Source organism: Psammomys obesus, unplaced genomic scaffold, assembly GCF_907164565.1.
Source record: "Psammomys obesus unplaced genomic scaffold, mPsaObe1.curated_primary_1811, whole genome shotgun sequence".
Classification (NCBI taxonomy): domain Eukaryota; kingdom Metazoa; phylum Chordata; class Mammalia; order Rodentia; family Muridae; genus Psammomys; species Psammomys obesus.
This window is the reverse complement of record NW_026594311.1, coordinates 314,740-329,312: the sequence shown is the minus strand read 5'-3', so window position 1 is coordinate 329,312 and position 14,573 is coordinate 314,740. Positions and strand designations below refer to the sequence as shown.

Below are 14,573 nucleotides of genomic sequence, written 5' to 3'. Positions count from 1 at the left end.
TTTGGAAGGCCAAAATGGCTATGCTACTTGTAGGACAGGAGAGGTGATGTGTAAATAGTGTCCATAAAACAGAGCCCAATTCCTGGCTCCTGGCAACCTGCTACCGCCACCAGCATGCTACCCCTCCCCTCCCCGCTGTGTACATGCCTCCATGTCTTGGTTTGTGCTCCTCCTATCTACAGGTCTTGTCTTGTCCCCTGGGCCAGGCATACTTGAGCATGTTCATGTCTGCTCTTCTCAACAACCTTCCTGAAAAATGTCGGCTGCCTGTATGTCTATCTCCACTTTGTCTTTTGCTTCCCTACCAGAACAGGGCACCAAAAACTCCTCTCTGACTTGGTAGAGTCTCCTATCCTAAACCTGTCTGGTGCCCTACAATCACACTGACCCCCACCTATGCCCAGTGAGGCCCAGGCAGCACTTACCTGGCACACCCTGCATACCTCTCCCCGGTCCCAGCCACAGTCAGCCCCACAGTGACCTACAAAGGGGGGGTAGCCACTCAGCATGATGTAGAGGACCACGCCCAGGCTCCACAGGTCACAGCGCTTGTCATAGAAAGTGGCCTCGTCCCTAAAGACCTCCACCACCTCAGGTGCCATATACTCTGCAGAGCCGCACTGTAGGACAGGAGCATGGGAAGGGGAGATGGCAAAGAGAGAGGTGAATTCATGGGTGAGCAGATGGCAAAAGCAAGAAGATGCAGGGCTGAAGCCACAGACAGAAGTCCTTGGGAAGGCTGCAGGGCTCACCAGCACCCCAAAGATGCAAAGGGAAGCTTCAGCTAGGGCATCATCCCCTGTGGCTCACAAGGCTGACTCCACATTACCATCTTGTCTTGTTGGGTCCTTCTCCAGTGGCCCTAGTTAAGAAGTCCCATGAGCGCCTCCCTACCTCATCTCTATAAGCAGACCCTGTATGTCTACACTTAAATGCCAGGAATGGCATGGTGTGTGGGGCCAGTCTGTAGAGATTTGCTTCTATCCTGCTGGGAGTTTTCAAAATGACTCTCCACTAGCTTAGAGGAAGGAAACCTAATGGTTTAAGACTCAGAGGCCATTGAGTCTTGAAGAACTCAGATTAAATGTCCAATCTCCCTCATCTCCCTGCCCCTTAGTAAGAGAAGGTTCAGGATGGACAATGGCATAGCCGTGGCTGTCTCAGGCCGTGATTCCCTAGTCCTGGCACAGAAGAATACTGAGAAAATCAAACACATTCGTTTTGCTTCCCCCTTTATTATTTCAGGCTCACCTGTGCCTGCCCCCCTCTACCCTGCCTAATTTGATTAGACTACAGTGAGTGCTCTCAAGAACAGATTGTATTTTCTTTGTTACTGGCAATTAGAATTAATGAATTCGAGAACAAGGGAACACTATATGTTGGATGCCGATACGAAAACATTCTTAATAACGTTGCTTAGAATAAGACACGATATAAGCATATTTAAAGGCAGGTCTTTAAAAAAAAAAAGGCTATTAGGAAATTCACTGATGAAGCATGCACATCTCAAAAGAATCATCTTAATTACAGTGTATTAAATATGTGTGAGAAATGTCTTCTGGAGAAGCAGCCCCCAGCGCCGCTATATGAAATGTGAAATGAGAAGGGGGAGAAACAACAGGACAAGTGATGCTCTGTGGATCGGCCTGGGACTTCACAGTTTTAGTACAGAGTGAACCGTGCCCTTCCCTGGGTGGGATGATGGCTCCTGTCTTCTACCACAAGGGGGATGCAACTGACTTCAGCGGGCAGAGGGGATTCACAGGGCTCTCCACAGCTTGGGTGCAATAGGGCAGGCCGTGCAGTGTCTGTTTTCATTGGGCCAAGAGTCAGGGTGCAGCCTGTATCTGTGAAGACACGGCTCTGCTTTGGCAGAGGGGATCCTCTCCAAATGAAAGCGCCAACAGCAGTTTCATTAGCAACTGGGTGAGGACGGGTTTGAGAGCACAAGGACCACTCAGGCCTGAAAAGTGCAGCAGGGGGTTTCATTTCCTATCTCTCTGTCTGGGCGTCAGAGATTCAGATGTTCCGCACACCCAATAGCAGGGACATAGGGTGCTAGGCCATACATACCGGAGTGGTCAGCTCTGGTGTGGTTATGGGTGTGCAGGAGTTGTTCAGTTTCACTCCACTGCCCAAGTCAAAGTCACAAATTTTCACGGGAGACACCTGCCAAAGAAGCAAAAGGGCCTGTCATAAGAAGCTGGAGGTCATGGGGACAGCAGCATGACTAATGGAGGCTTGGCTGTGGGTGGTAGCTGCTCTATCTACCAGGCCATATTTACTGTCTTTGTGTTAGCTAGGCAACTGAGGACTGACTCCCACCTCTTCTCGTCCCCACACTGTTGTTTCCTAAGGGAGAAGAGGTTGAACTAGATGGTGTTAAGATTGCTGTGACCTAGCTGGGCGTGGTGGTGCACACCTTTGATCCCAGCACTCAGGAAGCACAGGCAGGTGGATCTTGAGTTTGAGGCCAGCCTGATCTACAGAGTGAAGGCTGATTCACACTCACAGAGATCCACTTGCTTGTTTCCTGAGGGTGAAATTAAAGGTATTCACCATACCTCCCTGTTTAAGCAATTCTTAAATGTATGATCTAGCGTCATCAATAATAAACACCGTTACCACCATCAATTTCCAAAATTCTTCCATCCCTCCAAGTGGGGACTAAACTCTATCAATTACTGCCCAATTCTGAGCCCCAGCTCAGGCAACTCTAGTTCTGCCTTGATTAATTGGCCTGTTTTAGATATTTTATGTAATTGGAACATACATGTTTTTATAAGTAGTCTCTTTCACTTAGCATAAATGCTTTTGCTGTTGTTTTGGGCAAAGCTGGGAAAGGAACCTCAAGCCTGTGCATGTTAGGCTAATGCTCTAGACTTATCTCCAATCCTATCATAAATGTTTTCAAGGATTCATGTATGTTATAGCAAGTATCAGAATTTTATTCTGTTTTTAGGGCTGAGTAATATTCTATTGTATGTAAAGATCATATTTTGTTTATCCATTCTATTAACGGACACAGGGCTGTTTCCATAGTGGCTACTGTGAATAATATTGTTATACAGATTACCTACAAATACCTGTTTCAGTCTCTCTTTTCAGTTTTGGGCACATACCTAGCAGAACTGCTGAGTCATACAGTGTTCCCACCCTTAGCCTTTGGAGGACCTGCCAAACCATTTCCCACATTTCCCAGCACCAGCAATGTATGAGGATTCCAACTTACCCACATCCTCACCATCATCATTCACTTTCTATTAAAAACATAGCCAGCCTGTGTAGAACGTGCATAGTAGTGTCTCACCATCACTTTGATCTGCAGTTTGCTAATAACTGAGCATGCAGAGCATCTTTTCATGTGCTTGCTAGCCATCTGCAAATCTTCTTTGAGGAAAGTCTATTCAAGCCCTTTGACTATTTCAGAACTGAGTTGCTGCTCTGTTGCTGAGTTTTAGGAGGCCTTTATATATTTCAGACGTTAAACCCTTATCAGATACATGACTTTCAAATATTTTCTCCCATTATTCAAGTTATCTTCTAAGTTTCTTGGTAATGCCTTTTGACACTTAGCTTCTCTTAAAATTTAGGTTTTTTTCAACCATGAAAGGGGCAACAAGCATGTATCACAGAGAACAACGTAAACGAAGACCAGTTCTGAGCACCCCCTCTCAGGCCTTAGTGTTCATCCAGGCTTTTTCATTTGCCATTGAATGATTTTGGGTAAGTTTTTTTAAAACCTCTCCGAGCGTCAGCTTCCTTATCTATAAAATGAAGGTAATAGCAGTATCTATCTTAAGAGGATTCACAAATACTAAATAAGCATAAGTGCTTGGCACAATGCGAATATTTGAAATGTAAGCTGTAATTATTATTAATTATCATAATAACGATACATTATGAAGGTGTATGCCAGAACCACTGACAGGAAGTCACAGTCACAAAATCTTTGTTTTTGTTTTTTGTTTCTTGAGACAGGTTCTATGGAGTTCAGCAAGTCCTGGAATTTGCTGTGCAGGCCAGACTGTCCTTGAACTCATGGAGATCTGCCTGTCTCTGCCTCCCGAGCGCTGGGATTAAAGACATGCATTACCTCAACTAGCAGAAGTCACAAAATTTTGCTTGAGCTAATACATTAACATCCCCACAAAGAATTGTGTGTACTGGGCTGGCTCACTTATTCACTTCCAGCTCTTCCTTCCCTGTGAGCTAAGGCTTCTGCACCAAGACTTGTTCTTGCATAAGTGTGTGCATGCACACACATGGAGCTGTGAATGTGGCCTACCGCTGCTATCAACTTCTAACACAGAATTTGTTAAATTCATACACTCTTAAGGAAATGCAGAGACTTCCATTTACTAGTAGATGTGCTAAGGTAATGTCTACATAGGGTACACTGTTTAACACCAGCATTAATATTTGACTATTAATGAGCACCTTTGGAGATAGGAATATAAACAAACTCTTATCAAAGAACATGCTTCCTAGTTATTACCTCTAATAATGGGCACCATTTGGCATAATACCATACCACAATTAGCATTTATGGGCAGAGACGAAGCCATATAAAAGAGTTTTTAGTTGTCTCTGACTCACACCAACTACTCTGAAGCACTGTGATAGAAAACTGTAATGCTGTGCAAGACTCACATGTTTAATGAGCTTATAGGCTGAAGCCAATTAGACAGGTGATACGATAAAAAAGGCACAAGAACTAACTATCTGAAAAAAATTTTTTGGGGGTGTGGAGGTCATTTCAGACAGGGTCTCACTCTGTAGCCAAGGCTGGCTTTGAACTCATGGTGACCCTCCTGTTTCAGCCTCCTGAGTACTGAGATTACATCTGGCTGGAATGTGGGAACACTACATATTAGATACAACATGCCTATGTGTTCATTTTTTCTTTTTTTTTAAGTAATTTTTATTTTATTAATATTAATCACAGGTTATTTACTTTGTATCCCAGCTGTAGCCCCCTCCCTCATTCCCTTCCAATCCCTCCCTCTTTTCCTCCCTGCCCCTTTCCAAGTTTACTGATAGAGAAGGTCCTCCTCCCTTTCCATCTGACCCTAGCTTATCAGGTATCTTCAGGACTGGCTGCAATGTCCTCCTCTGTGGATTAGCAAGGCTGCTTCTCCCTCAGGGGTGGGAGGAGGTCAAAGAGCCAGCCATTGAGTTCATGTCAGAAATAGCCCTTGTTCCCCTTACTAGGCCACCCACTTGGATACTGAGCTACCATGGGCTACATCAGAGCAGAGGTTCTAGGTTATATCTATACATGGTCCTTGGTTGGAGAAACAGTCTCATAAAAGACCCCTGTGCCCAGATATATTTGGTCCTTGTGGAGCTCCTGTCCTCTCCAGGTCATATTAACTCCCCTTTCTTTCTTATGATTCCCTGCACTCTGCCGAAGTTTTGGTTATGAGTCTCAGTATCTGCTTTGATACATTGCTATGAAGAGTCTTTCAGAGGCCCTCTGCAGTAGGCGCCTGTCCTGTTACTTGTTTTCTCCTACTTCCCATGTCCATCCCATTTGTCTTTCTAAGTGAGGATTGATCACCTTACCCCGGGTCCTCTTTCTTGTTTATCTTCTTTAGGTGTACAGATTTTAGTATGTTTATCCTATCTTATAGGTCTAGTACCCACTTATAAGTGAGTTTATACCATGTGTGTCTTTCTGCTTCTGGGATACCTTACTCAGGATGATTTTTTTCTAGATCCCATCATTTGCCTGCAAATTTCATGATTTCCTTGTTTTTAATTGTTAAGTAGTATTCTGTTGTGTAAAAGTGCCACAATTTCTATATCCATTCCTCTGTTGATGGACATCTGGGTTGTTTCCAGGTTCTGGCTATTACAAATAAAGCTGCTACAAACATGGTTGAGCAAATGTCCTTATGTATACTTAAGCATCTTTTGGATATATGCCTAGGAGTGGTGTAGCTGGATCTTGAGGAAGCAGTATTCCTAACTGTCTGAGAAAGTGCCAGATTGATTTCCAAAGTGGTACAAGTTTACATTCCCACCAGCAAAGGAGGAGGGTTCCCTTTCTCCACATCCTCTCCTCTTATGTGTTTATAATCAGCTGCACTTGGCACGTTTCCAGGGGAACTTCTAACTCCCTGCATCGAAGCAGGTAGGTATTCCTGACTTCCATGAACTGTAATATCCCAAACCAGGCCCTACGTACCTTTTCGGGAGATTCACACAATATATTTTCTGGCTTCAGATCACGGTGAGCAATGCCTGGAGTGACAAGCAGCAAAGAAGGGGTTAACATATGCACACAATTATCAAACATTCCACACACAATTAATTTTTTTCAAATGCTGTTGTTCACAGATTAATTCCCAATTATGGTACATTAAAAAATCAACGAGCTGCAGGAGGCAGCGGTGACCAGAGACACAAAGCAAAAGCACAGTTGCTTCTGCAAGTTCTTTTGAAGTGGAGGCTTTAGAGGTCTGGCAGGGATACGAAGTGCTAAATGAATCCCAGCCAGCCCATTTGCAGCAGAGAAAACCGAGAATTTGTACTGTGCCACCTGACACAAAGCAGAGCCAACAGGCCTGCAAATGGCGAGGCTTGGGAGAGCGATGCAGAAATAATTAGTGCCTTGTTTGAGAGGATCTCGGGGGCCTGGATGGCCCTCCCTCATTTCTTCTTGTGTAACTGATTTTAGAAAAAAGATTCCTCCAATGTGACTCCTGGAATGCTTAGAGGACCAAGTGTTAGTTCGCAATCTTCCCAAGTATTCTCAGATCTCCTTACGTCCTGCACACAGAAAGTCCGTTGGCTGAGCACACTGCTCTTCAGAGAAGACACCAGACCTCCCGCAGAGGCCAGCAGTTAGCAGCTGACTCCCGGGTGTGTGTGTGTGTGTGTGTGTGTGTTACATTTTGCTAAAAGGGCCGAGAAGGTAGTTGGGGAAAAACCATCTCCTAACCATAGAAGGGGTAGAGCTAACAAATGAGGCCATGGTATTCTGGCAGAGAAGACAGAATTCTCTCCTCCTTTTCCACACACAGCACTGCAACACAAGGCCTGGAAGACCGAGCAAGAGCCAGACAGCTGCTGCTTCAAAGGCCTGGGAAGCAGCTGAAGATACAGAGAAATGGGGAAAGTGAACCTGCCACACTCAAACTCCCTAGGTCAACTTTTCCAGTAGCTCTCCAACTCTCTGTTAAGAGGCCCAGCCTTCTGAAGTCACTAAACTAGAGAAGAAAGATCTGAGCTCCAGCAAGCTGCGTAACTTCACAGTCTCCTAATTGAATGAGAACCCCGAGCAACTTGGCCCGGCGTGCACAAATTGAGTCAGGCTACTGCTCACTGCACTAAAAGTGAAGGATATTTTCCATTACGGCAAGTGCTCCCACAGAAGATCACAAGCTGCACACGGAGCCTTACTCTCCAAATAGGTGCTTGTGGCCCATCTGTGCCTCAGCCCGAGGACTTGGGGAGCCGGCCTGTAATAATGGGCCTGCCTGAGTGAAGGCACCAGCCATCGAGCTGCTCAGGTTCATTTCCCAGAGGTTAAGCTGCACTGTGTCCAGTATTTAAAAGTAGGGAACTTGTTTCAGGGCTGACCCATTCTTGCCCAATTCATCTTCCCAGCATGAAGTTATTTAGAAAACAGCCAAGTTCAGCTGGAAATCGTTTTTCATCCCCTCCAACTTCTAGTCACATGGGCAGGGGGCCAGCTAGGTGGTAACAAGCACTTCAGAACTCCTAAGACACCACTGGCCTCCATTCCCTTTAGTGCATTTTTGTAAATAAATAAATAAATAAATAAAAAATAAAACTGCCTTTACCCCTCCTCCAAGGTATGGCTCCTGTGAAAAGCATGACCCAGTTTTGCAATCTACAGAGGCTGCTTGGGGAGCAGTTGTAAATCTTTGTCAGGCAGGTGTTACCTGCATGCATCCCAGCTTTCAGAAACAGAGCCACTTCCATTCATCATACCGAGCAAAGTAAAGACACCCCCTTTTAGGAATTTTCAGCCCAGGTGCAAAGTCAGGGCCCCAGCATGGACACCAGCAGTTTGCAGATCACTTTCAGCCACCGAGGAACCAGGAGGAATCAATGAACCTGAGCCTCTGCTCACCTCCACACCTGGATATGCTGTGTCTGACAGTGAGAGACATGCATGGCGTGGCTACAGCTGGGTCTGAGCACTCACAGCCACGGTTGTGCAGGGAGTGGGGCTAACTCACAAATTATTTGCTCTACTTCCATTCCTCGCCCAAACCAGAGAGAATGCTTTACTTCAAGCAAAGTAATTTTAAGAATAAAAACCATGTCGAGTGGGAGAGGATAGAGTAACATTTGACAGAGGACTACTCTGTGCCAGAGGCTATATATATATATATATATTACATTTATATGCATGCACATCTATGGCACTGCTCTAAGCCTTTATTGTATATGAATTTGTGTATGTAGCTGTGTGAATCTTCTGCATATACAGGGCACACACATATACACAAGAACTGTGCATGATTACCCCATCACTGTACATGGGTATAGTTGCTGACATGTGTGCACACATAGGCTCATAGGACATACAGAAGATACAGTCAACTACATAACAAGCGTAATGTGTTAACCACCATGGGGGACACCGTCACCTCTCCTGATTCTCACTGTAACGCCTCAGGGTGGTGCTACAGGAGAGACACAAGAGAGCAACTCAGTTTTCTATGGAACTAAAAAAATGTATGTAATAATCTAACAGACTTATGGACATGCAAAAAGATTCAGCTCACTACAGAAGAGATACACAAGACTACCTAACCCTATCAGGACAGTGTGAGAGAGATACAGGTGATACCCTCTAAAAGATGAAGAGGAATGATGCTAAATGCTCACATGGGAATGGACCATTCATTTATGAGTTTTACATTATTTGCAAAGAAAAAGCGAGGCTAGAGAGATGGCTCCAAGGTTAAGAGTGTTAACCATTCTTCCAGAGGACACAAGTTTGGATCCCAGCCCCCACATCAGGCTCATAACCACCTATAAATCTAGCTGCAGGGGAATCTGATGCTTCTGGCCTCTTTGGGTATTCCACTTTCATATACCACACATAGATTCATACATGCATAATTAAAAATCAAGTGAATTTTAAGAAAGAAACGAAACATTACCTACATAGAGTCACAGTGCACAAACCCACACATGCTTTGGCCACTGTGAAATCCAGTCTTTTCACCCCTTCTTTTTCCTGGGCCTCTATCTTTGTCACTCTACCATCCCCCACCTTCTACATCACCTCTCCTTTCTAGGTGGACAAGTTTGAATCATGAAGTGCCAGATGTACCACCTCTTGGACAGGTTCCCCTCTAGAATTTTGCCCTCTACCTTGGTACCCAGAGTCTGGCCAGCTAATGCCCACCCAAAGCAAAGGCTTAGATCACCTTTAGTGTGTAGGAAGTCAAGGGCAGTGGCAACATCCCGCACCACTCTGCTGGCCTCTAGCTCGTTGAAGTGCTTCCGCTTCTGGATGTGCGCTAGGATGGAACCTGGGGTACACAGGGACAAGAGAGAATGGCTTTGTAGGCTCTGGTAAGCATAACTTCTTAAAGGACAAGTTTGGGGGAGGGGCACAGGCTTACTCATTGCTTAACGTCTAGCACCAACCGTGGTGCTTGGCACAGTGGGACCAGCGTATTTCTACTGAACAAGATTGCTACCATCTATGCCTATCTATTAGGATTCAGATGCAGAAGAATTAAATATAAGGCAAAAAGACCCTAATGCCACCGGGGCTGATCTGGCTTCTGAAATTAGTTCAAAAGGAACTAAAAATGAAAACACACAGGGCTATGTGTGTGTGTGTGTGTGGGGGGGGGCTTAGAGACATTTTCTCCTTTTGATATGAACTCAGACACAGAGAAGAACACAGACAGGCCTTCCAGTGGAAATTCCCTACCTTCACTGCATAAGTAAAGCCCTGGTGGTGGGGATGCTGAAAATGCAGGATTGTTTTTCCTCCTAAACATTCTCCTTTACATTATTAATTTTGTTGGCAATGATTAACTTTTATTGAGTATTTACTATGTGACAAGAACTCTATGTTCAATCCTCTACAAATACATTATCTCAACATAAATGCATAAAATGTGTAGAGCAGCTACCCCTACTTTATTAATGAGCAACTTCTGTCAAAAATGGTTAAGCAACTTGCCTGTACTCATACACCAGTGAGTGGTGGAGCCATGACTTTTGCCCAGTAAATCCACCTCAGAGCTTGTGCACATTTCCTTTCCAAAGGACCGTGGTCCAGATGGATAGCCTTGAGCTCACCCACATCCCCTTTATCCTACATTCTGGGCTCACTAGCGCTACACCGTAAGTGATGGCTTAAGAGGATCCCAGTTGCCCCAGTATTCTAAACACATTACTCAAACACATATGCTCACTACTGGAAACCAGTATTTCTGGGCTGAAGCTGTCATTCCTGGACCCTAAAAATGGTCCATGCTTATTTATGTTTTTGTTTGTTTGTTTGTTTTGTTTTGTTTTATTTGCCCTACACTATGTCTATTGTTTATAATGTTATTTAAAAAGCAAGGCAGAGAATAATGTGTAATACATTTCTCAGGTATCCCTTAGTGCAGCCAGCATTTATTGAACCTTTGTGCCTATCAGCCTGGTGCTAAGTGCTTCTCAAGTACCACCTCACTGAGTCTTCATAGCAGCCCTATGAAACAGGTGCTACCAAGAGCTCTATTTTACTAACGTGAATAGCATTGGGAAAAGGCTAACCAATTTCCAAGGTCATGGTGGCTGGTAAGTGTGACTTCAGCTTAGCTCTGCTGTTTCTAAAAGCCCCTCTAGATAACCTTCTACCCAGCTCCACACATTCATGTAACCTTCCCCTTGCCGATGTGTCCTAGGGCTGGGTGAGCAAAAGAGATGGAATGTGTCATTTTTGCTTTCACTATGTCAGAAGAGCAACTTAAATGTACATTGCAGTGACAGCAATGTGGTGGCAGAAAAGGTATCTTCTTTCTGCCTCACGGGTGGCATGTTCTTGTCCTTCCCTGACTCCTCAGTCTGTGTTCCAAACAATGGGGCCTCCTCTCCCCTGTGCAGCCTTTCTAGACGTCACAATGGAAGCCAAAGCTTCTACTTCATCATTAATTTAGTTAAATAGTGAATGTGTCAAGACATGGGATTGAGAAATTGATCACCTACAGTATCTATATGTGACTCCTATTATAATGAAAAGGCATTTATAGACTACCCACACAGGTGACATTCTAAGCTCTGCAAAATGCTAATTATCATCCTTCCCTCCGGCCTCCCTTCTCCCAAACCAAGGGCAGTTTTTAAGTCCTTCATCCTTTTTATTAGCTTGACTCATTTTAGAAGTCTCTGGGATTCATGATGGATGATCACCACTCTGGGTCTTAATCCAAAGTCCAAACACATACTCAACAAGATATACCTCCTTGCAATTTCTCAAAGACCAAGTAAAAGCGTGTGTCATCTTCAAAGAATTCAATCAGCTCCAAAATGTTCCTTAAATAGAGAAAAGGGGGAGCATTACATGCTGACGTCCACTCATAAATATCTAACGGACAAATACACAGTGGCTGGAGTGGGCAGAAATCAATGTGAAATCAGAATGCTTATTAAAGACTCATGTTTGAGAAGCAGCCAACGGTGTTAGCAAGATTCAGGTCACCTTATCTTTCCATAATGTTTAGTCTCTGGTGTTTTCACCAAGTCTGGGCTGTCAAACCCCAACCCTAAAACCCACTAGGTAGAGTTATAAAAAGTCCTGGTCACATTAAACTGAATAAAATCTGCAGCCGACTGGAAGCAATTGCGGCTAATAACACTGAATAGTAGGTGTGTGTCCTGGAGGCAAGCAGCAAATAATTACTTGCCCTCCCTCTTGCCCATAAATCACGAGGCAGTATTTACATTGCCTGGAGAAAATGGAAACATCTGTCAAATAGACTTGGGGCCTAACGTGGGCACCGCTAGACCCTAACTGCTAAGCGCTGCTTAATGAAACCGCCACGTTCCTGGCCACTGTAGCACTTGTGGCCTTCCCCGGTGAGCACTCTCTGTCTGCCCGAGTATTGCAGTGCTCTGCCAACAAGGTCGTCTTGTAACTCAGTGGGGAAGCCACCAGCTTGGATATTGGAGGTGTTGGGTTTTTTTTTCTTTGGAAGAACGAAATAAACCTGGTAGAGTCTCTAATGCTGAACTAAGAAGCTGCAGGGCTGAAAATAAAAATCTGTCCCTCATAAAAAAATGCTGACCACTTGGGGAGATACCGGGCTTTTACTATTGTGAAGGCGTCCAAATAAGATGGCCAAAATGGCCTAATTTGAAAGAAGATTGTAGAGGCAGTGCCTGGAGTTAAATCAACAGCGGGCCCCCATCCTCCAAGCTTAATGACAAAGCCATCAATACCAGGCCACCGGCTCCCTGCTGACCCTGCCAAGGAAAGGGGGACGGGCAAATCTTGGAGGTGACCCTGATTTAAAGCCACAGTGGGAGGGCCACTCATTTGGAGCTGTGTAACACAGGGCTAAAGGTTACTGTGGCCCAGTTATCAAGCAAAGAGTGCTGCTGGTCCCACCTTCAGCACTGTAATGACATGTTACACTGGGAACGGGGAAATGGCAGTGAGCAGCCCACTGAGCCTCAACCTGTGTCTGTAGTAGAGCAGCTCTAAAGACTGCACCAGGCAACACTCTGCTTGCTGGTGCATCTTCCATAGGCCATGGAAGAAAATGAACCCCGTTTCTTCCTCAAACGGACAGGAGCGCTCATTCTTCTACCACATGGACTGCATTGCAGGAAAAGAGTATGTCAGGGGTACTGCTTTCCCCTCTCCCCCTTGAAAGATGGACAGAGTTCCATGCACTTGTGGAGAAGCGCTGACATGCTGGAGTCAGGGGTGGCAAGAGGCAATCCCTTCTATGGCCAAGCCTCTCCAGAGAATACATGACACACTCACTTGTTCCCTTGACACTGATACAGCGTCTCCACCTCACGGAACACCCGGCTCCGACTGTGCCCTGCCTGCTTCTCGATGATCTGTGGGAAGAATGAAAGCTGTCACGTATGCCACCTGACCTCAAGACAGATCCCTAGGCAGTGCCTCTGAGAGGAGGCAAGGTTACATGCATGCCATCTCCTTCCGAGCAGGAGTCTGGCGTGGCCTCAGTGACACCAGCCCTTGCTTGGGCTTCCATGTGGTTGTCTCTGCTCTGCACATCATTCAGGAAAGCTCATGCTGCTGCTGCTCCTGGCTGCACATGGAAGACTGGAGCACACAGTGAGACAAGGCAATTTCTCCTGGCTCTTTATCCCAAAGAGCAGGTATTTTTTACTTTCTTGAGCTGGAGGAAGGGCAAAGATGAGGGAGGACAGGGTGGAGAGGAAGCAAGGATTCTCCACTCAGCAACTCCCGTGGATAGAAAAGAACACCTCCTCTTCTGTTACCCTCACTCTCTGGCAGGCTCTGTGTAAGTAATTAAGACATTCTGTGTTGGTCAGCCCCAACAGCAATGTCAAAAAGAAAAGGGAAGGGTGTCTCTGTCCATTCCTGTCCTCTCTAGTCCATCCCTGCTCCCAGCCTAGACAGCTTCCTTCATCCCTAAGGGGCCTCACTTCTCCCCTACTGTGAGCAGCTCCTGCTACGCCCGCTGCATCTCCATGTGGAGCTGGCAAGCACTGGCTGCAGGAACACCTGAACCCACTCAGCAGAGGTTTGTGTGGGGTCTGGCTGATTCTGAAAAGTCCTCTGGAGCCATCCAGAGCTCTGAAGCATTGTAAACAGATCCTGCAGGCAGGACTTCTTGCAGAGCTAGTAGTACTTTGCAGCTCAGAAGGGAACATTCGGCCCCTTCCTTCTAGCTGCTTGCCACAACACTTGAAAAGATTCTAATGTTGTAGCAGAAACATGTGTATCCAACTGTAACTTGGAGGTTAGTGGCACCTGCTAGGAAATCACTCAGGACCTATCTTTTGAACAATCAGCAAGGTACAGTGTGAGGAAACAGGAACTACTTAACTCTGAGCTATTCAGATGCATTCATCAAACAGGGATGGTCAAAGCTAGAGGCAATGTTCCAGTAGGTGGGCTTTCTAACAACAGCTGACTTCTCTCTGAGGAGATAACCAGTGGGCTCTGACCACTAGCCAGGAAGCCAAACATGGATAACTACTTTGAGTTAGAGGCAGTGGGGATCAGATTGTTGGAGCATTCTACCCCCCCAGCTCTGCAGGTCACGAGGTGATGCTTAGAGTGAAGCTTAGTAAACCATGTCTTAGGGAGCCGTGCTGGGAGAGCTAGCTTGTCTCTAGGTTGTCCAAAGCTTCTAGGGCCACAGCATGGATCAGAGGGCCATGCTTTCCTTCTGTGACTCGTCCCGGAAGAAACAGACCTGTTGTCCATCCATCCATTCATCCATGTATCCATCTATGTACCCAGGCATGCATGCATGTGTCTGTCCATCCGTCCATCCACCCACCCACCATCTATCTATCTATCTATCTATCTATCTATCTATCTATCTATCTATCTATCTATCTATCTATCT

At 45.5% G+C, this 14,573-nt stretch overlaps 1 protein-coding gene across 10 annotated transcripts in view; it reads right to left on the bottom strand.

Annotated features, from left to right (window-relative positions):
• Mknk1 (MAPK interacting serine/threonine kinase 1) overlaps positions 1–14,573 on the bottom strand; it is a 39,670-nt gene that overhangs the window by 4,299 nt on the left and 20,798 nt on the right. For all 10 annotated transcript variants that reach the window (XM_055618456.1, XM_055618460.1, XM_055618455.1 and 7 more), the window contains 6 exons: positions 12,986–13,065; positions 11,456–11,529; positions 9,420–9,524; positions 6,194–6,249; positions 2,074–2,169; positions 426–620 (listed from right to left, as the gene is read on the bottom strand). In XM_055618456.1, the coding sequence (XP_055474431.1) occupies positions 426–620; positions 2,074–2,169; positions 6,194–6,249; positions 9,420–9,524; positions 11,456–11,529; positions 12,986–13,065 (606 nt within the window). The remainder of the gene's footprint in view (positions 1–425; positions 621–2,073; positions 2,170–6,193; positions 6,250–9,419; positions 9,525–11,455; positions 11,530–12,985; positions 13,066–14,573) is intronic.